This window comes from Canis aureus, chromosome 27 (assembly GCF_053574225.1).
Source record: "Canis aureus isolate CA01 chromosome 27, VMU_Caureus_v.1.0, whole genome shotgun sequence".
In the NCBI taxonomy this organism is placed as follows: Eukaryota; Metazoa; Chordata; class Mammalia; order Carnivora; family Canidae; genus Canis; species Canis aureus.
In genome coordinates, this window is record NC_135637.1 from 27,456,818 (window position 1) to 27,482,371 (window position 25,554).

The 25,554-nt window shown below is 55.0% G+C and overlaps 1 protein-coding gene and 1 long non-coding RNA gene across 8 annotated transcripts in view; one reads left to right on the plus strand and one right to left on the minus strand.

The window, feature by feature from the left end:
- The window catches only part of OSBP2 (oxysterol binding protein 2), a 192,502-nt gene that overhangs the window by 145,410 nt on the left and 21,538 nt on the right, over nt 1-25,554 (plus strand). For all 7 annotated transcript variants that reach the window (XM_077874334.1, XM_077874333.1, XM_077874331.1 and 4 more), the window contains one exon: nt 16,812-17,068. In XM_077874334.1, the coding sequence (XP_077730460.1) occupies nt 16,812-17,068 (257 nt within the window). The remainder of the gene's footprint in view (nt 1-16,811; nt 17,069-25,554) is intronic.
- Nucleotides 18,812-20,620, minus strand: LOC144299052 (uncharacterized). Its single transcript, XR_013365859.1, has 2 exons — nt 20,244-20,620; nt 18,812-19,110 (listed from the first exon to the last, which is right to left on the minus strand). It is a non-coding gene; the product is annotated as an uncharacterized LOC144299052 (long non-coding RNA).

Sequence of the window (25,554 nt, forward strand, 5' to 3'; positions counted from 1 at the left end):
TTCTCAGGAACCCCACAGCTAAGTCCCAGAGTCAAAGCAGCCCACAGATGACTGTAGGCAGGCACCTCACTTCATGGCACATCAGCATCCCAGACATTTAAGGCCAGTGGAGCCCGCGGCACAGCGGAGCAGTGTGGCGAGCCAGGGGGGCACTGTCTGGCAGAGTGCTTAATGAGTTGTAAAGTAACTTGTGTTGTCAGCAGGCAGTGGCCACTGCTGTTGTTGTCCAGCTCTCTGCCTCAGGCTCACCTGCTCCAGAAAAGGGACTCTGTAGGACTCAGACATTCCAAGGTTCCAAGGCCCTCTGGTCTTAAATGGCCTTGGATATTCCTCAGCACAGCCCCCAAAGACCTCACGGCCCCCCATTCCGTCATTCTCTCTCCCCCAGTAGGCCTAGAGCAGGGACACCAGAAAGTTCTCAGCCACAGAATGACCTAGTTAAGGGGAGCATCACCAGGCCACCATGGAGATGAGTCTTGGGTGGAAACTTGGCCCCAAGATGTTGGCTTTCTGCAGGCTGGTTGTAATTCAAGCCCAGTTGGCTGTGGAGTTTGGGATTTTGCAGGATCATATTCTGACACCCTCCCAGCCTACATGGTGTGTGCATCTTTGGGGGTGTTCGGGTTTCTTTCTCAGCCCCACAGCCTATGTGAGCAATCTCTGAGCACAAAGTGGCTCTGCAGTTGAGGGGAACGTCCCAGCCAAGCTCTGAGGGTCTGGTATTGCTCAGGCTGTGAGGAGCCCCCCTGCAGGCTCAGGGAGCAGCTGCTGCGTAGTGGGGTCCCCAGCCAGTGGCTCTGAGATAAGGTTCTTTGCCACTCTTGCCATCCCTACTCCACCTCCTCCCTGGCCTCACATAGCTGTCACTTCCACCATATTACCCCCCACCTTAGGTTCCCCGAGGTATTTCCTGCCCAGGAATCAGCTCCTGGTCACCAGGACTTGGCAGTTGGAAACAGCTTCAGCTTTTAGGAACAGTCCCCTTTAGTTTCTTTACCAATATGATCCCACATGTAGGAATTTCTAAATTCCATTTCTTTTAGAAAAAAAATTATTACCTTACAGTAAAAAATGTAACTGCCCAAGAACCTGAGAGTGATGCTCGCTGACCAGGAGAAAGCAGTTCCCCTCTAAAGGAAGCTGGGCAAGCAGGTGGTCAGAGCTAGGGGCTGCAGGGAGGCTGGGATCATGGCCTTCACTCAGCCTCTTGAGGAAGAGGCCAGCTAAATCCCACCTCATCTGTCTTTGGCCAAGCTCCTGGTAAGCAGTTTCCTTCCCAAATATGGACTTTTTCTGCCTCATTATTTTCTAATTGATTTTCCTCTTTAGCAACAACAACTTGGGTAGCTTTCCCACAAGCCAAGTCTTGGAAGCCACCTTCTCACAGCGGTGTTTGCACTGGTCCTGTTGGTAGGTTCCTCCTGAGCTGTGGGCAGTGACTGCCCACCCTCAATCCAACGGGTATGGGTACAAGGGAGATGGGGCAGGGAGGTGATGCTGAACCTAGACAGGGATGGCAGCTGCTTCCATACTGACCAATGGAGAAGGAGCAGTGCAGAGGGGAGAGGGTGCTAGTGAGTGACTCTTCTTGAGTCTTTTCTGCTGCAGACCTTTCCTCAGCCCCTCTGCCTTCTCCCCATTCTGGATCTGGGCCCTGGTGCAGAGTCCCCAGGTGGCAGATCTGGGCTCAGCCTACCTGGCTGGATGCAGTTACTCTCTGTCAGCTTTCTGCTCCATTTCACAGTGGTGGGGGAGCCCATAGATCTTGGCCTCTGGCCTGGCTCCCAGGATTTCCTCATAAATGAGCAGTTCTGCTGAATTGTCAAATCCAGGGGACGCAGTTGTTTGCAGTTGTTTACACGGTCATGTCCTCCTTTTCCCACTCCCAGAGCACAAGAACCTGAGTGTGTCATCGCTCCCCTCTCCCACCCCCCTCACCCCAGCCCTGAGGCCCTGGACTGGAGTTGGCAGGCCTTCTGCAGAGGGGTGGGTCTGCCCAGTAGAGGGCCTTCTCTTACAGGAGCAAACACTGAGGAAAGGGACCTGCTCAAAGTCACACAGCCTGTTGGTGTCCAAATCAGCACTTAAAGCAAGGACCTGCCCACCCAGTGGTCTCCCTAATGACCTAGGGATGCAGACAACAGAAAATAAAGAACTCTATTGGCAATTGGACAGGCCTCAAAGTCTTTCGGGTGTAGGAATACCTTCCACGTCCTCCCTGACCCTTGCATCAGCCTCTCCCCATCAGTTCTGGGTCACCCCCACAAAGGAGGGCTGCCCACTGCCCTAGATATCCTCCAGGAAGAATGTTCAGGTGGCAACAAAGATAGAGCATGTGCCAGGCTCCCAGCTGCTCGGACAGTGACCCAGAACTAGGAGAGGTATAAAAGGAGCTCTGGAGGAGCTAAAATAGCCTCCCCCAAAATAATCCCCACCCCCTCCACCCCTTCTCACAGCCTCACTCTGGGCTCGTTTACTTTGAACATATTCTGTCGCCAAGTGTACTTTCCCGGTGTTGCCATTAGAGGCAGGCCCTCCCGAGGTGGCACCTCTGCCTTCTGGTTCTCCACTCTGTAAGCCTGTTGTTTGGCTCAGGCTTCACATGCTGGGCAGGGCACGGGGACGCCTCCAGGGATGCAGATGGAGAGGGAGCTGGTAATGGAGGGAGCCTGGCTCCAGGTGGGCTGCGACCCTGAGCACAGGTCTTTCAAATGACGAGAGTTCCCACCTGCTCTCCTGGCCCCAGAAAGGCCTCTTATTTGGGTGTTTGTGGCCACCTGGCTGGCACGGAATTGGAATGAAGGAGGCAGCCCGTGTCCCATGCAGCACGTTTGAGTGGGCAGGGAGGGGTTGCCATAGCATCAGACAGACAGATGAGGCTATCTAGAGGAGAACTGCTGGAGATTGTTTCTTTGCTACTTCCTGCTTTTCTCTATAGAGCTTTTCCATTTTTCTACAAGTGTGGATCGTTTTTATAGGCAGGTAATAACGCCTGATAATTGTGGCCTCACTGTAGGCCAGGCACGGTGCTAAGCACTCGGTAGGCATTCACCCATTTAAGATGTTACATAACTGTACAAGGCCACAGTGGTAAGACAGGTCAGTCTATTTGACTCCTAAAAGGGGAAAACATCTTTTACTTGGGCAATTAAACGAGAAGGGATGTTTTATCCTATTGTTTAAGACACACATTTGCCTGTCTTGCCTCACATGGAACACAGTCTGAGACTCCCCCTCCACAGGGACTGTGGGTCTCTCCCTCACCCCTTGACCCTGCAGAGCTCAGCCAGGGCCAGGGCCCCCTACTTGCCACCCTGCAGTCAGAAGAGGAGGGAGGGCACCTGGAGAACGTGTGCAAGGTGGAAAAGAGGATCTTTGCAAGGACTGTGTGTGGACGGCCACGGACTAGCTAGAGTTACTAAACCAAACCAAGCTCGGACTTGCGTCCCTCCTTTACTCATAAGGCTCAGGAGCCCAAAGGGTAAATAGTTGGTTGACGCTTGAGAAAGGGCTTGAGCAATGGTTTCCGGAGCTCACTTTTACGTGATCACCCACATAATACAATTGATATAATGTGTTCTAGCCTGGTAGTAAAGTTAAATATGGGTCTGTGCTATTCTTACTGGTCTGTTAATCATATCTATTGTCCTTTTGAGTGTATGTACCTAGAATAGCATGTTTATCTATTAACTAGGACCCTCCTGTGTCAGTAGGGTTTGTCATGCATGTAGGTATTCCTTTATTTTTGTTCTGCTTGTGCTATATAATACCGTAAGAACCCTGAATAAAGTTGACACTGCTTGGACATCATCCACTGTGTCCCTCCTGTCCCCATCTCTTTACTTTTCTTTTGTTTTCCTCATCCCCTTACCCTCGGGACCCTGATCATGTTGCCTCAGAGCACGCAACAACTGTGCAAGGAAGTCTGGTCAAGGGAGTGGGTCACAGGGCAACTGGGTTGTAATTCACTTCACTTTGGATTCCTGTAGTAGCCGGAGAAAACCAGAGGCAGCGTAGAGGAAAACTCTGCACCTGGACCCCTCTCCTAATCCCAAAAGCACCACAATCCTCACTGCTCCCACTTGTATGCTGCCACAGTTCACAAAACACTTTTCCAACCCATTGTCTCTAGTGTCATCCATTCTCTCAACAGATTCCTAGTTAGCACTTCCTATGTACCTGGCTCGGGATGTGGGGACCAATCGAGCTGACTTGGCTCCTAGGTAATAGGACCTTTCTCCCCACCCCAGGCCCCCTGCTTTAGCTCACTCCTTGTGGTGGACGCCTATAGGCAACTGCACATGGAAAGTTCTTTAGTGTGATTACATGGACATCAGATGGTTTCCAAGGATAAGCAGCTGTGGCTGTCTTCAGGCCAGGAAAATGTAAATTAATAGTTTCCAGTGACCTGCTCAACAGCGCTGGCTCCCTCTGGGACAGATCAGAGGGTTTTCAGGTGTGGGTTGCCAGACCCTGGTTTAGAATTTAGTTCCCCTTGCTTCCGCCTTGAGGTACATGTCTGTGCCAAGTGAGTTGAAAGACTCAGACAAGTGGGATTCCTTGTTGTCCATTAAGGCTCCTTCTCGCTGATCCCATGGCCACGAACCAAGGGCTCAGGTGGAAGCCACAACTCCTTGCCCCAGTCAGCTTACAACAGGTGAGTGGGCTGCAGAAGCACTAGGCCCGGCCCTGATGTACCTGCCTCGAGGTGGCGGTCATTCCCAGCCCATTTCTGCACCTTGGGGTCCTGGAGCAAGACTCCAGCCAAAATAAGGCAGGTGAGTGAACCGGAGGCCCTGGGAGGTGGTCGTCTCCCTGAATAGCACCTCTATTCCATCAGAGAGACACCCCTGCCCCCCACCCGGAAACCCTGGTTAGAGTGGAAGCTAGCGGTAGGCTGGGCATGCTGCCGGGTGGAGGAGGCTGTGGGTGGCAAGTTGTCCTCGGCATCACAGTGGCTGCCATAATTGGAGCACGCGCCTCTATTTTTATGTTCCGTTTCTGTGCCAGTGTTTATTTCCCTGGAGGAGGTGGACCCTGCTTCCAAAGCTGTTCGTCATCCTGAGAATAGTGTGGCTCCTGGTCGCAGCTTTCTGCCGTGTCGGGGAGGCACCAGTTTCTGTGGGCATCCTGTCACTCATGTGTGCTTACTTTTCACCTTTCACTGTGGCTCTTGGCTTTGACCCTGGGCCCTAGCCCCCTGCAGTGAGAGAAAAGGAGATGGCTTTCTTTGCCCTTGGGGATTTTTGCGCCTTCTGCTTGCTGGAGTCTATAGCCAGTCGAGGGGTCCCAGGGAGTATTTTTCTGGCAAAGATGTGTCTGTAGGATGAGGGTTCTGACCCTTGCAGCTCTAGTAGAATGAAAGCAAAGCCCAGTTTCTCTATCAGCCCAGGACATCCATCCCTCAGGCCCTATCCCTGGGCCTTGCTGATAACTGTCCCTGGTTAGGGTGTCACCCCATATGCCTCTCCAGGGAAGGTTGCCAGAGAGCCCAGATGTGTCTTACCAGGTCCTTGATGCCCTTAACATACCCTTTGCTGGTCACCAATGAAAGAGGAGGGAAAATGAGCCACCAAAGTCTCATTTTCAAATGAGCCACCAAAGGCCAAGACTACGATGGTGCTCTGGTTTGTGTTTTCTATCTGCCTGCCAAGGTCTCACAATTTATTATTTATCATTATCTGATTTTTCCATCCACATAGATCCTGACACGCCTTCCAGTGCCCTCAGGTCTGAGCTTCTCTGAGTATTCAGTCGCCTGCCCCTTTGGGGAGGGACATCATTCATCCTATTTTCCAAAGCTTTTTTTTTTTTTTAAATCATCACTGGTTCCTTTTTTGCAGAGCTCTCTACAGGACTAGTGTCCCACAGGACCTACTTTGGGGAAGACAGGCCTGCTTTCCTTCCAGGGTCCCCAGTCAGGAAGGACTGGCAGGGCCTTGGTGGCCAATCTATGCCCACGAACCCTCAGTGGCCCCCTGTCACATCTGACTCGGGCCACGTGCTTCATTCTCCAGGATGGAGCCCTCTGACCTGCCTCAAGCACTGTACTTTAGGGGTGCTCATACTCAGTGCTCCAACCTGCTGCTCCTGCTCCTTCCTTTTCCTGTAGGCAGCCTCCTAGGACCCCTCCCCAGACTTGAAGTCCCCTCTCTGACACCGTCACCAGGGATTCCTGAGCTTGATCTCCATCAGAGGTCTCAGGCTCCCTGTTCTCTCAGAAGCTCCCAAAGACCTCTCAGCCTTGCCTGAGTGTAGCAGAGGACCGGCAGGTCCTCCTCTAGGGCCAGGGACCAGAGGACCAGCATGAGCCCCTAGGCAGAGCTCATTTCCCTGCCCACGCCCTCCAGGCCAGGCCAGGGCCCCAGCAGGCATGGGCTTCACTCAGTGCAGGGTGCAGGCCAGCCTCTAGGATCTGTCGTGGCAGGTGCCACCAGGCTCTCTGTAAAGACTGCACTGCCAAGTCCAGCTCCCCTCTGGGGAGCCTGGGGTCTTGGACATGATCCTTAACTCTCCATGCCACCCTTCCCTCTTTGGGGTGTGATTCGTGCCGCATACTGTGTTGTATGTGGGAATGACACAACAGATGGACGCTCAGAGTAGGCAGCCATTGAGCAACCCGGCTGTTCATTCTCAGACCCACTGAAGTCATTTGACATCCCGTAGACCTGCCTCAGGGCCTGCTTCTCTCTGTTGTCAGCAGCCGGCTGATTGGATTCTGCGATCAAATTCCAGCAGCTTAACAAACCTCCCGAAATTTTAATAAAAATCACTAAACCTGCCGTAATTGGATTTTTGAGGCACTAAGACTGTGGATTGGAAAAGGCTGTTTTTGCCAAGAGTGCAGTGCCCCCGCGGTTCCCATTTAAATGCGATACCTCTATGTCTATGTCTTCTCTGAGGCCCTGCAGTGAGGTGTCTATGCACAGCCAGACTGCAAAATACTAGGATGCACTCCCTGTGCAGAGACCTTCCAGCTCAGGATAGGAGGAAAGAAAGCCCTCCTGCCGGTGTCTGGGAGGTGTGGCCACTGAGGGAGGGAAGGGAGCAGTACCTGTCCCCATTAACCGTGCTACTGGCCTATACCCCTGGGTCAGAGTTAGTCCTGCTGGTGATGTGAGTGCCCATCAGCTGTCACTGGACAGTTGGGTCACAGACCACAGGTGCAGTGGAGCCCATGCTGCATTAACACAGGCTCCCCCCACCCCATTCCCTACTGTGGCAGCGGTGGGATCCTTCACCACTCTCTTGTGGAAGGCCAGAACAGGGCCAGTGGGGCCAGTCTGGGGGAGCAAGGACACACAGACATTGAGACAATGTGTGTAGCCATCTGCCAGACAGAGTCGAGGGAGGAAAGAAATGCAGGGAATGGAGAAGTGGAAAAGCACAGAGACCGTGTGGTCTCCACGGGGGTGGGGTTGTGCACAGGGCAAGCCGAAGAGCCAGGAAAGAGAAAAGACATGGGACAAAGGCAGGTGCTGCCCCGGGCCTTGCTGGGCATGGAGCATGGGGTGTGGGGTGGGGAGTTCCTGCCTTTTTGGCCTTCTGAATGTTCCTTGACATTCCTCTCTGCTCAGGACTCTGGGGGGCCCCTGTGCTTGTTGCTGCACCTCTATAGTCTGTCCCCTCCCTCTGCAGTCAGGACCCATCTCAGCACCACCTCCATACTCCCCACCCCTACAACTCATCCAGCCTAGTGCTGGGTGCAGGTGCAAAGGGAGGAGTGAGTGCTGGACTTCCTCTGACCTTGACTTTGCCTGTCCTGAGGCCCCTCCACAGTCAGAGCTGTTCTCACTCATCTCCAGCACGGTGCGTGGCTATCTTGTGCCTTGTCCCCGAGGAGCTCATGGGCAGATGAAGGCAGAGCCAGGCTTCCCAGAGAAAAAAGCAAGAGATAGTACAAAATGGGGCACACATCCCCACCATGTCTCCCTGTCCCCTCCAACCCAGTCTGTGCAGCCTTTTGGTTTCTTGGTTCTAAGCTTATGTTTGCTGCCCCCTGACAGGGCTTCCCCACCTGTGGAGGGGGACACAGAGATCCATTTTCCTCCAAAGATGAAAAAAAAAGCTCTACTTCTAAAAATAGCCTACCTGGCTCCACTGTAATGTTTCCATGGCAACCCACTCCTTCCCAGGAGTCCCCCTGTAAAAGAGAGTGAAACGGTCCCAGCCCTGGTGTGGGTCCCCACTGGGCTTCTTGGCCTGAGCTGATAATTAAAGGCATTGAGGAGATCGCCGAGTGGGGGACAGCGGCAGGGAGCACAGCCAGCACACCGGAACCCTGTTCAGCTCCACACCTCTACCATTTGAAGCAAACTCAAGACTGGTTCTGTGCAAGAATGAATTGTACTGATAAGGATGACCAGGGTCTGGGTGGGCTGGGGACCAGTAAGTCCCAGCTCTGTTCTGGTTGCACACCAGTCACTTAACTCCTTTTCCAGAGCAGGTATGGCTATCCCCATGCATGTGGGTGAGTGTATTACCCAAGGCCACATGGGGTCAAAGCCAGACTACCTGGCCTGCAACCCTGCTCCTCTCTGAGCAGTAGGAAGACACGTGTGCCAGGCTTTGAGGGTGGTACACAGGGATTTGGGAGGTGTCTATGCCCGGGTAGGGTCTCCATGTTTAACGAGAGAACATCTAGGGACCACACCCCAGGGCAGTAAGTCAAACATGATGATCCATGACCGGAGCCTAGTGTTGAGCTCAGCCATGGCTACTTGGTGTGGTAGCTGAATAATGGCCCCCAAAGACATCCAAGTCCTAATTCCCAGAACCTCTGTGTAGATTACTTTATATGGCAAAGGGATTTGCAAGATGTGATTAAGGACGTTGGGATGGGGAGACTATCCTGGATTATCCAAGTGGGCCCAATAGAATCACAAGCATCGTTATAGGATGGGGGCAGGAGGGTCAGAGTCAGGGAGATGCTACCCTGTTGGCTTTGAGGAGGGGGTTAGGGGCAACAGCCCAAGGAATGTGGTTAGCCTCCACAAGCCCAAAAAGGTAGCCTCCAGGAGGAATGCAGCTCTGACTTTAGGGCCGATTTCAGGGCCCTAAAACACCTTGATCTTAAGACTCATGACTTCCATGGCCAGAAGGTAATGCATGCGTGTTGTTTTAAGCCACTGTTTGTATTTTCTAGGGCTGCCATAACAAATTACCGTAACTGGTGGCATAAAACCACAGAAGTTTATTCTCTCACAGATCTGGAGGCCAGAAATCTGAATCAAGGTGTTGGCAGGACCATGCTCTTGGAAGGCCTCAGGAGAATCTGCTCCAGGCCTTTCTCAGCTTCTGGTGTTGTCGACAATCCTTGGCATTCTTTGGCTTGTAAACGTGTCTGCCCCACCAGTCTGTCTCTCTGTCATATAGTTCAGTATCTTTTCTCCTCTTCTTATAAGGACATCATAAGGCCATAATAAGGAGGTACCCTGTTCCAGGATGACCTCATCCTAACCAGTTACATCTGTAACAACCCTTCTAAAAAAGGTCACATTCTGAAATTCCAGGAGGACATGAATGGGGGCGGGGGAAGGGAGGACTGGTCAAGCCAGTATGGCAACTAAAGGTTGGAAACTCATACACTGGGAGAGCTGGCCATGGATGAGAGGCCACTGCCAGACACTGCTGGCCTGGCCAACGTGGACAGAGAAGTTGGGACTGCTGCCTTAGAATATTGGTAACCTCAGTTTTATAGATTTATTCTCTTCTTTTTTTCTCAGACTGAGAGAGTGGAGGGGGGCACAGAGGGAGAGAGAGAATCCTAAGCAGGCTTTCGGCCCAGCACAGAGCCTGGTTCGGGGCTCAATCTCATGATCCTGAAATCAGGATAAGTTGGGCCCTTAACTGACTGAACTACCCAGATGCCCCAGGATTTATTCTCTTCAAACAAAAAGAATCCATTCTTGGGTGTAGCTGGTGGAAACTGATGGGTATTTTAGGAATCAGTACTTTTCTAGAAATGGTGGTGTTCGAGAATAGGCTGGCCTGTTTGTTTCACATGGTCCCACTGACCCGAGGGCTGCCTGCAACTTGTTTTGAGCTCCGAGTCTGCCTCAGAGGTCAGATCGATTTGTTCTTTCATGTTTTGCAGTCTTAGAGCTGCTGTTTGCTTTTGTTGCTTTAGCCAAGGAGGCTTGGGAGTGCCACTGGCTGAGGAATGTCAGGCCAAGTTCCCTGGCAGTTACTGAGAAGTCATTTTCCTTAGAAAGTGCAGGCCCTCTGGCCCTGCTGCATTGTCTCTGGGGAAGATGAAGAGCAGTCGGCTTCTCTGTCTTGCATGTCCACAGTGCCCTTGTTTCCGAAGCCACAGCCTCTGCAGATGGCAAAGCCACTCCCCGGGCTCCTGCGTGGTCACTTTGCTGTGGAGGTTTGATGTGAGCATTAGAAGCATGACGGGCTTGGCGGTGCACACAGCAAGGCCTGAGGAAGCAGGACAGGAGTTCAGAACCATGCGCTCTCGCAGCACTGCTGGGAGGTACAGCAGGACAGTGGCTTGTCCTTTGCAAAGCAGGCATGACCGATGGCCCTGAGGAGGATGGGGAGGTACAAGTCCCCTGTTGCCGGCCTCCTGCCAGGGGCCCTCTTCTTGCCCCCTGCAGCTCTCCTGTCCTTCCCGCATCACAGTCCCTCCAGTTCGTCACTCCTCTGTGAATAGTGCCCTTGGAAGTCAGCAATGCAGGAATGTGGGCTCCTACCCTGACTCTGGTGGTCTTGGTCCAGAGGCCTCCTGCCTTGACCCTTGGCCCTCTTGTGGAGGAGGGCACCGTGGTGGGGTTTGTAGGGCACTCTCAGTGCAGACCGTCTGGCTCTGTCCTCTTCCTGGCAAGCCTGACAGTCTCAGAGAGGGAGTGAGATGATGCAGGCCAGCAGGATGAGGGCAAGGCGAGATGCTTGCATTAGTCCCATGAAAAAGAGAAACCACTGTGCAGGGTGAGAGTGGGTGGTCACCCCGGGACCAGAAGTCCATACATGGCCTCACAGAAGCCAGGGTGTCCTCTCCTGGCCGTATGGCATATCTCCCAGGCCCACTGCACAGAGATCCCCTCAGTGTGGCCTGCACTGGAGGATGGGAAATGGCCATTATGGCAAGGCAGGGGGGAACGTGACCTCCTAGCCCTGCCACTCACTCATGTAGGACCCATCCTGCTCTGATCTCAGTTTCCTCACTTGTAAAACGAGGGTACTAAAGGTGCAAGGTTAGGACACTGCCCTCTTATCCAGCTGCTTCATTGTTGGGCGATTGGAAGCTGCCTCTTCCAGCTTGCTTCCTGAGATGCTGAAACCCAAGTTGGGTCTGAGTGTAATCTGTGCAGCATTTCTGGAGGGCACTAGCTGGGTGCAGAGCCAGTCAGAAGCCAAATGAGTGAAGCAGAGCTGCTGACTGCAGGGAGTTCAGCGGAGGCAGGCAGTGTTGGGCATGTAGAGCCAGTGTGACGGGGCGTGTCCTGGAGAGAAGGGGAAAGATAAACCCCAGTGGAGGGGTCGGTATTTGACAGGAAGGATGGGCAGAAAGATCCTCACCAAGCAAAGGGCAGGTGCCATGTGCACTTCGGGGTCCTTTCACTGGCCCCTTTGCTCACACCTGCTGCCCAGTAAAGGCAGTCCCTCATCCTCTCCTGCCTGCTCCCACCCCTGGGCTGTGCTGAAGGAGAAAGTGAGCCCCAACACTCCGCCCCTGCAGATCTGAGTGCCCCCCAGCGCTGTGGGCTCTTGGTGTCAGCAGCTGGTGGGTGTCAGTGACCAGAGGCTGGCATCCTGGGGAGGAGGCTCTGATGGCAGGGGTGCAAAGCAGTGCCCCCCACCTACTCCCCTCCTAGGAAAGGCATCTGGGTCATCTGCTCCAGGACCCAGGCTCTGAGCCTCCACAAATGCATCCTAGCCACTTGTAAAGAGCCTGCCCATGGTCAAGGCCATAGCTGACAGAGGAGGGCTCAGTAAGAGCTAATTACAACTGCCGTTGCTGCTGCTCCAGTGTCTGACCTTGACTAAGCTACTCTCCTCTGTCTGGCCTCAGGTTTCCCATCTGAAAGCAAAGGCATGGGCCTGGATGCCATGGGCATGACCTCAAGTGGTCCATGCTCCGGGGGGAGTTCAGGGGCCAGTCCTGGGTTCAGCCTGGCCACTCCGTCAGTGCTGTCACCTGATGGCCCAGAGAGGCTGCCAGAACACTTTTGCTACTCTGGTATCAGCTGACAGCACCTGAAGAAAATGGGAGGAGTGGAGCAGAAGACAGTAAGGACTGGGAGCCATGCTGCTCCATCACCTCCCCTTGTCCTTGGAGCTACCCTCAGTGTTAGACACTTGTCCTTTGTCTGAGGGCCAGAGTCGGCCTTCTCAAAAGTTCTACTGGTTGTTCTGAACAGAGACAAAACAGCAAAGAGGAGTAGAGGCCCAGAAAAGTAGAACATTTCCTGGTGCTCTGCACAGCAGCCCCGAGGGACAGACAACCGAGTCAATGGGCCACCACGGCTCTGAGCCTGGGGCCAGCTCCCCGCCTCCCTCCCGGCCTCAGCACATCTGCAGTGCAGCTTTTCCACCCCACCCCCCACTCCTGGCTTCACCCCTGGGCCTTAGGCAGAGATACCACCTGCTAGGCATCCACAGGTTCCTTTCTGGTCTCCACTGAAACTTGGGTGGGCCCGAGCCCAGGTCTGCACTGTGTCCTGGCTGGTGAAACATTTCACCCTCCCAGGGCTCATGTAGACTTCCTTTCTTTAAAGGACCAGCTTTTTCTGGGAGGTAACGGAAAGGCACTGGGTTCAGCCGGCACATGAAAACCAGGGCGTGGGATCCCTGGGTGGCGCAGCGGTTTAGCACCTGCCTTTGGCCCAGGGCGCGATCCTGGAGACCCGGGATCGAATCCCACATCGGGCTCCCGGTGCATGGAGCCTGCTTCTCCCTCTGCCTATGTCTCTGTCTGTCTCTCTCTCTCTGTGACTATCATAAATAAATAAATAAAATTAAAAAAAAAAAAAGAAAGAAAACCAGGGCGTGCTTCTGCTGGTGTTACATCTTGTTTCCCAGGCCAGACGCACAGAGATCCCCCTCAGTGTGGCTGTTGCGAGGGATAATCCCACCCGATGCGGCCCACTTGACACCCAGGTGCCCCCCAACCCCAGGATGTGGGTGTTGGTGTTCTTCTGTACACAGGAGGATTCCAAGGCTCAGAGAAGGAAGATAGCCCCACAAAGCCACAGAGTTCAATGTGAACCTGGAACTCAAGCCTTCAAGCCTGTTCTGACACCTCCTTTTTATACCACCCCAGGACACTCCGGCACCCTCTCCCCCAAAAGCTGCTCAGTGTACTAAGTCTTGGTCTTTACATGGGCTTAGAGGCAGGCCAGGGGCTGTGCCCAGGTGCATGGCTATGATGTGGCCTTAGATTTTGGTTGCTGTTATTCTTGTATTAAAATAGTTGTAAAACTTCCATAGGATTTTAATGTTTCTGGATAGGTTAGTGCTTGCTGGGTTGTGGAGACGCGGATTGAACAGAAGGGACGTGCAGGTCATAAAAGCTTGAGGAGCCCCAAGACCAGAAGCTTGAGAGCCACAGGCCTGAACAGTTTTGTGCATACAAGTGTTTGCCTTCCTTTGGACCAAATTCCCTGCCAGTAGAATTCCCCCATCAAAGGAAGAAGCAGGCTCTTCCTTGTGGCTCTTGATGGGTATCTATCTGTTGGTTTATCCTTCAGAAAACCTAAGCTAATTCAATGCCATTCATTCTTTTTTCTTAATTCAGGTAGTGTCACATTCAATAGTTTTATTTATGTCTCTAGTAGTGAGTTTCATCTCTTTCTAATGTCAGTCTGCTCCTAGCAAGGATCCCTGACCCCAGATTGAAACCTGGAGACTCAGCATGGTCAGACTTCATCATATCAGAGGCAGAGAGTTCCCTTCGTGGTTCAGCTCTGCTTCTGCCCAGGCTTGAGTGGGGGGTTCACAACGCTATGCTCAGTAGGTGTCTGAATAGCCCATGACACTGTGGCAAAGTGAACAATGGGGCCACATGTCAGCTTCTGAGTGACACCTACCCCCTCCTCCTTGAGGACTGGACAGGGATGGGGACTGCTGGGGAGCATGGCTGTCACTAGACAGTTGTGGCCTTGGAGCTCGGTGGGTGCTGCCATCAGCACTTCTGAGCTGGGTTCAGAGGTCTTGTTCTTTCCAGCCCCTGGCCTCCTGTGGCTTCTCTGGCCCTGCCAGGCCTCTGGCCTCTCTGTCCCTTCAGTCTGCTCATCCTGCCACTTGTCACTGGTCTCATCTTTCCCAGGGATCTCTGCTCAAATGCCCACAGTCTCCCTCTTGCCAAGGGATGAAGCTTAGTCTCCTCAGCTGTGCCAGAGGCCCTTTACCATCCCCTCTCTCCAGCTGGCTCCTCGGTGCCTCACCCCTACTGTTTATGCCCATCTCCAGAGTCTGCCCTCCCATTCCTGTGTGTGACCTGGCTCCTCTGTGTGTTCCACTGAGAACCCCTGGATAGGCCTCCTGTGAAACTCCCAAGATCATTCATTCCTTCACTCACCCACTGCCTTCCTCTCTCTTGCCCCACCGCCACACCTGCCCTCCCTCACTTGCTCTCCTGATCTCACTGTTCCTCTGGGAGAGACTCTCCCTGCCCATCCCCATAGAACACACTGTGCTGCTGGGAACCCCTGACCCATAGAATCTTCCCATCCCTTCCCCAACAACACGGCCCATGACTTGGGAGCAGAACAAGTACATCCTCTCATCCCTGGCCGCTGGACCTGAACTTGGACCCTAAGAACTGCTTTTAAAGGCGTACTAATGAACAAGTTAAAGAGAAATGTGGTTACTCATCTCTGCCTACCATACAGGCAGATGCTCAGAGTTAAGCCACTTGTGCTTCTTGCTTAGAGCACAGGGGTGGGGGAATGGGAGGGGTCCCATTCAGACTGACCCACAGCCAGCGTGTCCCCCACACACCCCTCCCAGCGCACAGCAGCTTCTGTTCTGATCGGTCGGTGGTTGGCCATTCTGGTTGTTACATGTGTTGAACCCGGAAAGGTGACAGGAGATTGCATCATAAGTGAGTGATGCCTGACAGACCTGGATTCAGATTTGGCTCTGCCCCCTTATCAGCAGCACCCTGAACTGGTGGCTTGGTGTCCAAGAAAGTGCATTTTCTCATTTCTCACTGTCCACCCACCACTGTGAGGCTGTGTTCACACTGATCAAGCAAGTGGCCCAGAGGCAGGTGCAACACAGGTAGTCTCCAGACACCAGGGCATTTCCAAGCGGTAGTTGGGCTGGCTGTGGTGGGAGGACGGAGAGTGCCTGTTTCAAGCCTGGATGCTGACCCACGGCCCCTGTGACCAGCGGGAACAGAGTGTGCAGTGGATGCTGCGCCCCCAGCGTCCAACCCACTCAGGGGCCAAGCTGCTGGCTGTCCTGGCACTGCCACCAGCTCGGGGCATGCTCAGAGTAGAAACACAGCCATGGCCACCCCCATGCACCCTGTCTACCGTGGGAAGAAATCTGTTCCTTCACAGCATGTGTCTTTTTAAAAATTTTTGTATCTTGGGTTATAGATTTCCTTTACAAAAGAAAAAATGTTTTGTGCCGATTATTTCTAAAACAAGACATTGCAGAAACCCCTGGCAGTTATAGGCTCTGGCATTCACATGGCGGTGTCTGCCTCTTTATTGTCGTGTGCCTAGTGCTAAAGCGACAGCAGAGCCCCGCCAGCTGCCCCTGTGCCCCACCCGCGGCAGTGCGTCCCCTGAGGTCCTCATGACCCTGCAGCCCTTTGAACACAAGCAGGGCTGGCCGAGGGCTGGGCTCCAAGGCACCCCAGATTCCCAAGAAGGGCCATGCTGAGGGCGCCTGGGCAGCTCTGTGAGAGGTGAGAGGGCTCGGCCAGGAGACGAGGGGGCACACACCTGGTCCACTCACAGAGGGCCCAGCGGCCCGGCATAAAGAAGGTGGCTACAGAGGCAGACTAACCAGGTGGCCTGGGGCATGACTTCACCTGTCTGATCCTCAGCCCCCTGTCTGTCCCTGGGAGATAGTATAGTCTCTACCCTGACAAGGCCATGGAGATGCCACAGCCAGTGTCTGGACAGAAGGCATTCAACAAATGCCACAGGGGAGGCAGGTGGGGAGCTGTAGGAGGATGGCACAGAGTGGCAGCAGGGTGGGGGAGCATGACTTTGGCCTGAGTGTCTTCAGGTAGGCTTTGAAGATAGGGGGCAGGGGGTTGAGGCTGGGTAGGGGTGAGGCCTCTGAGAAGGTGGGGTAGGTGTCAGGAGGTTCCAGGCAGTGAGGACCAGTGGGAAAGGCCTCAAGTGTTGCAGGGCACAGGGGGCCCCTGGCGTGGGTGTAGAGCTTTGGACAAAGTGAGGCCGGCAGGAAAGTGTGGGTCAGCTTAAGCTGGGCCTGTGATGCAGGGAAAAGAGGTGGCCTTTATCCAGGGTCTCTGGTCTGCAACAGGAGCTGGTCCTCACAGCAGTCTCTACCTCTCCAGTCAGCATGGTGCACCCTGGGCTACATGGTGCAGCTTAGGGGACTGGGGCCCTGCACACAGGCGGGTGCCTACAAACCTGCCCCAGACAAAGTGCAGTACACGCACTGTCTGCGGGGCTGGTCCCCCCTTCCTATCCCCTCCCACTGACCCAGGAGGGCCTGTGCCCACCCTGGAAGGCTGGCTGGCAGTAGGAGTTGGCACCATCTAGGGCACTCTGTTTTGAGCGGCTCTATCTGCTCCTTCCTCCGGGGCCCTGGCCACATAGGCATCTTGGTGCCTGTTGGTCAGTTAACAACCATGGCAACTCTTTCTCTTTCCACAGATGACTCTGGGGACGACGACGACGAGACCACCTCTCCAGCTGACAAGAGTGAGCTACACTACACCATCAAGAGCCTCTCCGTGAAGTTGGATGACCTCAGTACGTGCAATGACCTCATCGCCAAGCACGGCGCTGCACTCCAGCGCTCCCTGAGCGAGCTGGACGGCCTCAAAATCCCCTATGAGAGCTGCGAGAAGCTGAAGGTCGTCAACGAGCGAGCCACCCTCTTCCGCATCACCTCAAATGCTATGATCAATGTAAGTGCCCACCCACTTGGCACAGAGCTTCCCAAAAGGGAAGTAGCTCCTTGTCACCAGCACCGCAGTCCCTGAGTAGCTGGTGACCAGGAGGCTTGACAAACCAGGGCTCCATTTTTTGATGGCTTCAGGTCATTTCCCAAAGCCCCCCTGCCCTCTTTGTAATTCTGGTGGAAACCAGAGTGGGGTGCAGAATCCTGATTGAGACTTGCTGATGGTTCGGGCCTAGGTGAGGAAGACCAGGGCCCTGAGTTGAGCAGATGGCTCCGCCCCACCCATTAGGAACAAGGCTGCCACACTGATCCACCACAGCTGCCGCTGCTCCTTTCCCTAGTACACCACTCAGAAGCAACAGGAGCAGAACCCAGTAACCACAGGGGCATGTCTGCAGGTGGAGGACCGGCGTTATGGGTTCCCTTAGCCAGAGGAGCTTAAAGATGAGCCTGCCATGGGTCATGCCAACCCAACAGTAGCCAAATGAGTAGCCACAGTCTGTAAACTGAGAGGCACAGCCCCGGGGGTCGCCACTTTCCACAGGATTCTGGAAGCCACATTGCTGTGACTGGGAGCGGGAGGGTCTCTCCATGGTGGCAGAGAATATAATGCTTCTGGCTTCTGGGCCCTTCTTCCTCCTGCTTGGTGAGTTTTTCCCCCCAAGATGTGTGTGCTCATCTAGGCCTCCCCACTGCAGACACAGGTCTAACTACAACAGCCTCCTCCCAAGGACAGCCCCCAGGAGCCACACATCAGGGCCAGGGTGGCACACTGGGAGCAAGGAGGTCCAGAGAGGGGAGGTGTGGGGACACGGAGGCCACCTCAGGGGAAGCAGCCCTGTCTAGAGGCTGCCTAGAGGCTGGCCAAAGACAATGGGCAGTACTAGTGCAGTACTGGTGCCCAGCTTCCAAATTAAGGTGGTCAAACCAGAGCAGGGCTAGGAGTCGGGACTAGGCTATAGTCCCAGAGCAGGCTGGGAAGGTGGAGGCTGGAGCCAATGCAGGCCAAGACCCCTGGGTGACACTGTGGGCATCAGAGACTTGCCCCAAGCTTGACTCACTGTGGCCAGTCCATGTGGGGAGTAGCAGCCACACCCACCACTCATACCCTCCTGCACCCACCCTGCCACTGGAGCCACTCCTGGTGCAGGAGGAAGCCTGAGGAATCCTCCCCCTCGGGCCTTGGCTGAGGCAGCATACCCTCTCTAGGCTGCTGGGACACGCCATCCCCAGGCGCTTGGCTCCCTGCACTGGGCAAGTACAGACCTCCGTCCACAGCGCTCAGGGCTGCGTCCGGGGCATGCCCACTGAGAGGCTGCTGAGCTGCAGCTGCAGCTGCCCTGCAAGTTGGTCTCATCATCGCTTTACACTGGCATTAACCACCACCACCACCACCACCACCGCCCCCCTCCTCCCCCCCCCCCCATTCAGCTTCTTGGGCCAACGGCCTCCTTACAGCCCCCGGACTCTAGGGGGTGGGATCACTGCACTTTTCCCAGTGACGGGCACAGATACAAGCATTTGATGACAAAATGACACACCTGTGTTCCCTGTCCATCCTGGAAGCCATCACCCGCTCGAGGCTTCCCTGGCACTGCCTTCCCTGCCTGCCAAGACCGAAGCTACTTTGTCTTGAGTTAGCAGTTTTGGCTTTTCCCAGATAATGAGCTTCTCAGCTGACGTCTTTAGCAGAAATCTTTTATCAGGCATTAGAGGCTCAGTCTGTAGGAAGCAGTAAAAACAGTGAAAGTTTGCTATCTAAGCGCATAAATTGTTTTATGGGAAGCAAGCCCCTGGGGTGGGTTACAAAAGCCTGTTTGTGGTTCTAGCACCAGGAATGTGGACCCAAGTGAGGAGAGCTGTTGAGGAGAGCTGCAGCTCTAGCTGGGCTGGGTCCATGAACCTGATGCGAGGGCCTCTCCCATCACCTTCCATCATGGGGGATCACACAGAAGTGAGGTGCTGGCTCCCAACGGGCTGTGCTAGTAGCTCAGATTCTCATGGAGGTCTGTGTTTCCCTCGGGGAGCCTTCCTGATGTTTCTCTTCACCTGGCAGGAAGCAAGTCAGCTCTGGGTGGACAGTTCTAAGACACCAAATGTCCAAACTCCCACTGTGTGCAGAGGCCACCCAGGCAGAGCATCCCCACCCCTGGCCACCACCCATGTTATAGAAGGGGGTTGGAGGGATCCCTGGGTAGCTCAGCGGTTTAGCGCCTGCCTTCAGCCCAGGGCGTCCCAGGATTGAGCCCCATATCAGGCTCCCTGCATGGAGCCTGCTTCTCCCTCTGCCTGTGTCTCTGCCTCTCTCTCTCTCTGTGTCTAATGAATAAATAAAATCTTAAAAAAAAAAAAAATAGAAGGGGGTTGGACCAGGGATCTGTAAGGAAGCCATGCACATTCACACCACATACACTTACCCCTCCCTACAACCTCTTTAGTTAATACCATTAGGTATTGTTAGTGCAAAGTGGAAACCAAGGCTCAGAGAAGTCACCTGAGCTGCTCAAGGTCATCCAGCTGGTAGGTATTTGAGCCAAGATGCGAGCTCAGATCTGCTCTGTGTAGCTCAGAGGGGCAGTGATGGCCTCCACAGTCTCAGAAGCAGCAAGGATGAGACCCCCAAGAGTGGCAAGGACCCCCTCCCCTCTGAGATCAGCACATGGACTGGGTGCCTTTGCATCCACCAGGGCACAGCCACTAGTCTCAGGAACCTGCGTTTAAGCTACAGCCCCACCAGGGCCCCTCCTGGGGAGCTGGGGACTCAGGATGGGTGGAAGCCACACCCACTGTCCCCAGAAGGCATACACTTGGGTCACAGGCCAGTTCTTACTGTGAAGGAGAAACCTGTTTCTGCCCCCTGTTGAGATCCCTTTGCAATTCCACACCCCCCTTCTCCTGCCCTGACTGATCATGCTTACTCTGTAGGGAAGCTTCCAGCATCCCCCATGCCTGACTTTGAGGCATTTATTCCCACTGCCACTTCAGGGCAGGCCCTCCTCCTATGGACTGTGAATGGCTGTGGGTTTTCCACCCCATGGGCTCTGACTGAGCCTGGGTCATACAAGTGGAACAGAAAATGAGGGATGGCTAGCCAAAGCCTTACAGGGAAACACATCCTTTAGAGGGCCCTGGGCAAGCAGCATCCTTCCCACACAGGGAGGGATCAGCTGCATCACCCTTACTTTTACCCAAGACGGCCAAGAATCTGGGGTTGTCCATCCTTCAGGAGAAAAGTCAGAGGGTCAGTCGAATCTCCTTCAAATTTGGGAAAGGCCACTGATATCACAAGCCTTTAGGTCCTTTAGCTCTCAGCTGGGTAGCGTGAGGGGGCTCTCTGACAATCCCTAAGACCCCAGGAGCCATGGTTAGTGATGTAGCCCATTCCCGGGCCACTGTTCACAGGGGGCCGGCACAGTAAGACTCACCCCGAGTGGAGCCCAGCCCCCTTTCCTTCCATAAGTGTTGGAGGCAACAAGATGCTCAGAAGAAGTTTCTGGATCAGGAATGTTGAACAGTGCCACAGTGTTCCACCTCTTTGTGCCTTTGCTTGTGCTGTACCTTCTAGAACTTTCCCCACCCTCTAGATACCTGGCAGATCCCTTCTCATCCTTTAGAACCCCACACGGCCGGGAGGCTTTCCAAGCTCCTTGTCAGGAAGCCGTTCCTTCTAGCTAGAACCCCCTGGAGCCCCAGGCACTGCTGTGCCTCGCTGAGCCCGCTGTGCAGAGCTTCCCCGGTTACTTTGACATTTGCCCCTCATCAGGTTTTGTCTCCCCAAAGTGAGATTCAGATCTTAACTCACCTGTGTCCCCAACAGTAGTCCGGTGGGTGTGCTTAATATGTGATACTTGAACCAAAGTGGGTGTCGTATCTCAGAAAAGAAAATTCTAAGCAGCCCACATCTCATGTTTGCCCGCTGTTAGCATTTACAAAGCCGTTCCTGTTCCATTTCCTCACCTGAACAAGGTCAGTGAGAAAGTAGGTCCAGCATCCAGCCCTCAGCCCGTGGAGCCACTTGTCACATCCCCACGCCACTCTTATCACTCCTCCTTGCAGGGAAATGATCCAGCCTGGTCGCAGAGAAATAGGAAGAGTATTTTATGAAATTAAGTCCTAATTGGGTTTTTCACAATTATGGGCTATAATGAACCCTGGCCTCCTTCCCTCCGCTTGTGGTTTTCGTTGGCAGGACTCAGAGATTGGCTCCTTGGAGCAGCCCCTCTGGGGGCAGCATCTGAGCAGCTTGGGATAGCACAGCAGTGAACCCAGGGCAACCCTCCCCTCTTCCCTTGTAGTGAGGCCATGAGCATGTGGCTCCTACAGTTAGGAAGGTTCTGCCTCTTGGGATTTGAACCCAGACCTGAGCAGCTTCCCATTGAGCCTTCCCCAGGCTCATGCCAGACGGGGACTGGGCCCTGCCCCCTGGAGCTCACGATCCAGAGGACCCACATAGTGGTGCTCTGTCACACGTGGGTGCGGCAATGCAGCCCTCTCAAGGGGCCCTGGGGACCGCAGCTCACATGCCCACTTTTGAAGGCCAAGTACGTAGAGGGTCTGGGGAAGGGGTGGGGAGGTTCACAGTCGGCCAGGAGGTAGGCTCAAGCCCAGATCATCACAGCCCCACCAAGAGAGTGACCCCTGGGTGCTAGCTGTACATCTTGGGAGCCAGCGAGGGCCTGCAGAGAGCAGAGGTAGTGGCCACAGAGTGGGGCCTTTACAGGTGAGGAGGGTCACTCACAGGCAGAGAAGGAAAGTACGAACGATGGCCACATCTGTCCACGGGGCCACAGTGTCTGCAGCAGCGTCCCGCCCACCCCCCTGCTGGCCTGGGCACCCTGCAAGGAAGCCCTGAAGCCTCCATGTCTAGCACAGGGCCCGGCGTACAGGAGCCTTAGCAAACAGGTGAGAGCAAGCAGGTGGTGAAAACACAGGAGCGGCGGTGGCATGGTGTCGCGTGTGACAGATCTCCCCGGCGGGGGATTTTGTGAGTCTGATCAAAGGCGGCCCAGGGGTCCCCTGCATGAATTCCTGCTTGGGTAACTGTGAACTAGCCTGCCGTTGAGGTGGGAACTCAGAGCACCGATGAACAACTTTGGTTCTTAGATGGAGCCTGGAACCTCAGCGGCCCCATCATCCATCCGGCATCCTTCCTGGGATCCAGGACATGCTGGTGTGTAGTCGCATTGGCCTGGTCACATGGTTTAAAGGGGAGAATGACTGAATTAATACATATGACCAACTCATGCTTTGGGTGTTAGTTTCCATAAAGGAAAAGAATAAATTCCGGTTTCATTCTCTTTTCCTATAAACTTCTCTTTGGGATAAAGCAGAGTGCCCTGGTTTGAAGGACAGGCCTCTGGGCAGGTGGTGGTGTAACAACAGCAGTCTGCCCTGTTTCTTCCTGTTTGTTTGCTCCTCACAAGGGCCACACGAGGTTGGTGTTATCGTGGCTTCCTTGTCATCAGCATCATTTGTATTAGTAAGGTGTCACCTCAGACCCAGAGATGTCATTTTGCATAACGTTGCAGGCCTGGCTGTTATACGAGCTCTTGGGGCCACAGCCCCGGGCCCTGGGCCATCCTCAGTGCTGGCTGTGGCGTCTGCGCAGAAGGGCTGAGACATGTCACCTGTCACCAGGCCCAGCACACCTGCACTTTCCTGTGTGACCTGGGCTTCCCATGGTTACCCTGTGTTCCAGCCTCATGGTCCCTGCCCCCAGCAGAAGAAATCCTCAGTATTGCCATGGACATTCTGGGGGTGAGCCTGCCCCAGAGGGACGTGAGGGCCAGTCTCCCCTCCCTGGCCTGGGGAAGCAGGTTTTCTGGCAGGCCCCAGGCAGTGGAGCCTGACTAGGGACTTGCCTGCAGCCCACTTCCCTGCCACCAAGCCCACGGGACCTCCATATGCCACCCGCTCACATCTCCTCCTCTTAGCCCAGGCAGCCACAGTCCAGTTAGAAGGCATGGAGGGCTGAGTGGCGGGTGCTGGTGTCAGCTCCCTCCAGTTCTGAGCCCCTCCACAGGCTGGCAGCCTCTGGCTTGTTCCCCACCGGCTGCTCCTCCAGGCCCCTGTGGGGGAGGGGGCTGCCCCCAAACAAGGCAGTTGCTCCTGACACAGCCCCCACCCTTGAGCCGTGGGAGGCTCCTCAGAGTGTGTGACTTGGGTTGGAGCCCAGGACTCAGCCCCTCCAACCACATGGCCACCCCAGGGCCACCCCAGGGCCCTTAGGAGCCAGGAGTTCAGGTCAGCCTGGCTTACATCTGCTGAGCACTTTGCAGCAGGGTGGTGTGCAGCCCTCGGCAGACACGGAGGCATAGGAGGTCCTCCGTGATCCCTCTGTGATCCGAGCAGGCCCTGGTCTAGCCCTGGGGCACAGGGCGGACAAAGCCCAGCCTTGGGGAACCTGTATCCCCTCGGGGAAACCACCACACAGATGATAAGGCATGTCAGAGGTGAAGAGACCTTCAGAGGGGACAGAGCAGGCTGGGGGGCCGTAGCCCCGGGTACAGACTGGCCGGAGAGGAGGGGAAGGGCACCTGGAGGGAGGTGGGCAGGCCTGGAGCAGGGGGCAGCCGGGGTGAGTGCTGGCAGTTGTGGAGGGGCGGCCTGGGGAGAGGAGCTGCTCACAGGAGACTGCACTTACGCAGGACACTGCGCTTTGCACTCTGAATGAGGCCCCTGCAGCCAAGGACAGTGGTCCAACCCACATCTTGGCAAGAGCCCCTGCTGCTTGGAGAATGGACTACAAGTGAGGCAGGGGCAGACACTTGGAACCCCTTTAGGGGGCGCCTCGTTGTCCCCTATGGAGGGCTGGTGGCTCAGACTGCTGGGAGGAGCTGGCGCCACCAGCCAGGCTGCTCGGTGTGTTGAGAGCAGGGCCAGCAGAGCGGCGTGCAGGGAGAGATCTGGGCTATTAAGGGACTGTAAGGTGCGGGCATAAGCCGCTGGAGGAATGGGGGGGCCCTGGCTGTCGGATCCCCACCTCAGCCTCACAATGCTGGACTCAGGCCCAGTGGTCAGTCCCACAGATTCAGGTAGGATGCAGGAGGGTCTTTCCCAGAAACAGGTTTTGTGCAGCCAGTGAGTCAGCAGAGCTGGGCAGTGGGCGAGCCCCACAGGAAACCAGACAGTCGAGGTGCCCTGTGGGGGCAGGAAGTGGCACTGGCCCGCAGGCCCACTTCAAAGGGCCTGATGGGACAGGCCTCGCACTCTGGGCCTCTCAGTTTACTGAAGAAGGTAGTGGCTTGCTTGAGACACTCTTTGGTGCCTGCAGTAGAGCTGGTTGGACAAGATGAGGGTGTGGATTCTGGGGCAGGGACGCTGTGGAGAGAGGCACCAGCACAGCCAGACTGGGAGGGAGTCGGCTCCAAATCCGGTTGAAGGAGGCTAGAAGAGAAAAGTGCAGGCGTGGACAGGCTGGGGACAAGGAGGGCCAGGAGGGCCGGGCATGAGGTGTAGGATAGATAGACGGAGCAGTAGGCCAAGGCCTCAGATTCGGGGCATCATAGAAATACAGCCCCAGATCGGAGCTGTTTGCTGCCCGAAATGCTCTAAGGCTTCCCCTAGCCCCATTTGGAGATCACAAAGGGGTTCTTGCCCCCGACCCAAGCAGAGCAGTGGTGAGGGGCCCGGAGCTGCCCTCCCTTGTCCTTCTGGGGCCCGTGGGCAGGTTCCTGTCCACCTGACCACTGTTCTGCTCTTGACAGCTTGCTCATTTGGGGCTTGGGGGGATGAATAAAAATAGATTCCATAACTGTTTAAAATCAGTTGGCAAACTGGCGGCCAGATGGTGCTGGTTCCTGTGCTCAAGGGGTAAACTATTTAGAATGTGCAAAGGGCTATTTTAAAGTTTGAATTGAAGTGAAAAGCTGCCTCTCCAGTGCCCTGAATCATATCAAGGAGAAGCCATGACCGTCCCTTCGGTGTTTGGGAAGGGCTGGCCTCCGTGTGTGCTGAGCAGACCATTCTGAGTGCAGTGTGAGGAGGGGACAGAGGCGGATGGCTGGCCTGGCCTGGCCTGGCCTGGGAGCTGCTCGGCCTCTAGGGGCCAGGAGGGTGCTGAAGACACAGCGTGGCAGCTTGGCTGGGCCTGACCTAGAGGGACTACCCCCCCGCCCCCCAAAGCCCCAGGTTAGCCCAGCATGACCATCTTGGCTCCAGGGGTCCCCGCTCTTGGTCTTGGAGGCCTGAGATGGCTGTGCATGTCCTGCTGCAGCAGCCTCTGAGCCACGGAGGCCTGGCCTGAATCTCAGCACTGTTCCTTCCTGCCTTTGGGAGGTGTGAACTGAGGGCAGCCTCAGCTGCTCCTTGGTGAGGGGGAGAAGGAGAGACCCTGTTCCCCAGGCGTGAGCTTCTGGCCATGCACTATGGCTCGGGAAGACCAGGACTCTGCACCCCTTCGTTCTATTTGCTACTTTATGATAAAAGGCCAGTGAGAGGCAGGTCCACAGTCATGCTGGCCGTGTGAGGACCAGTGAGGTGGGGTAGTTGGTA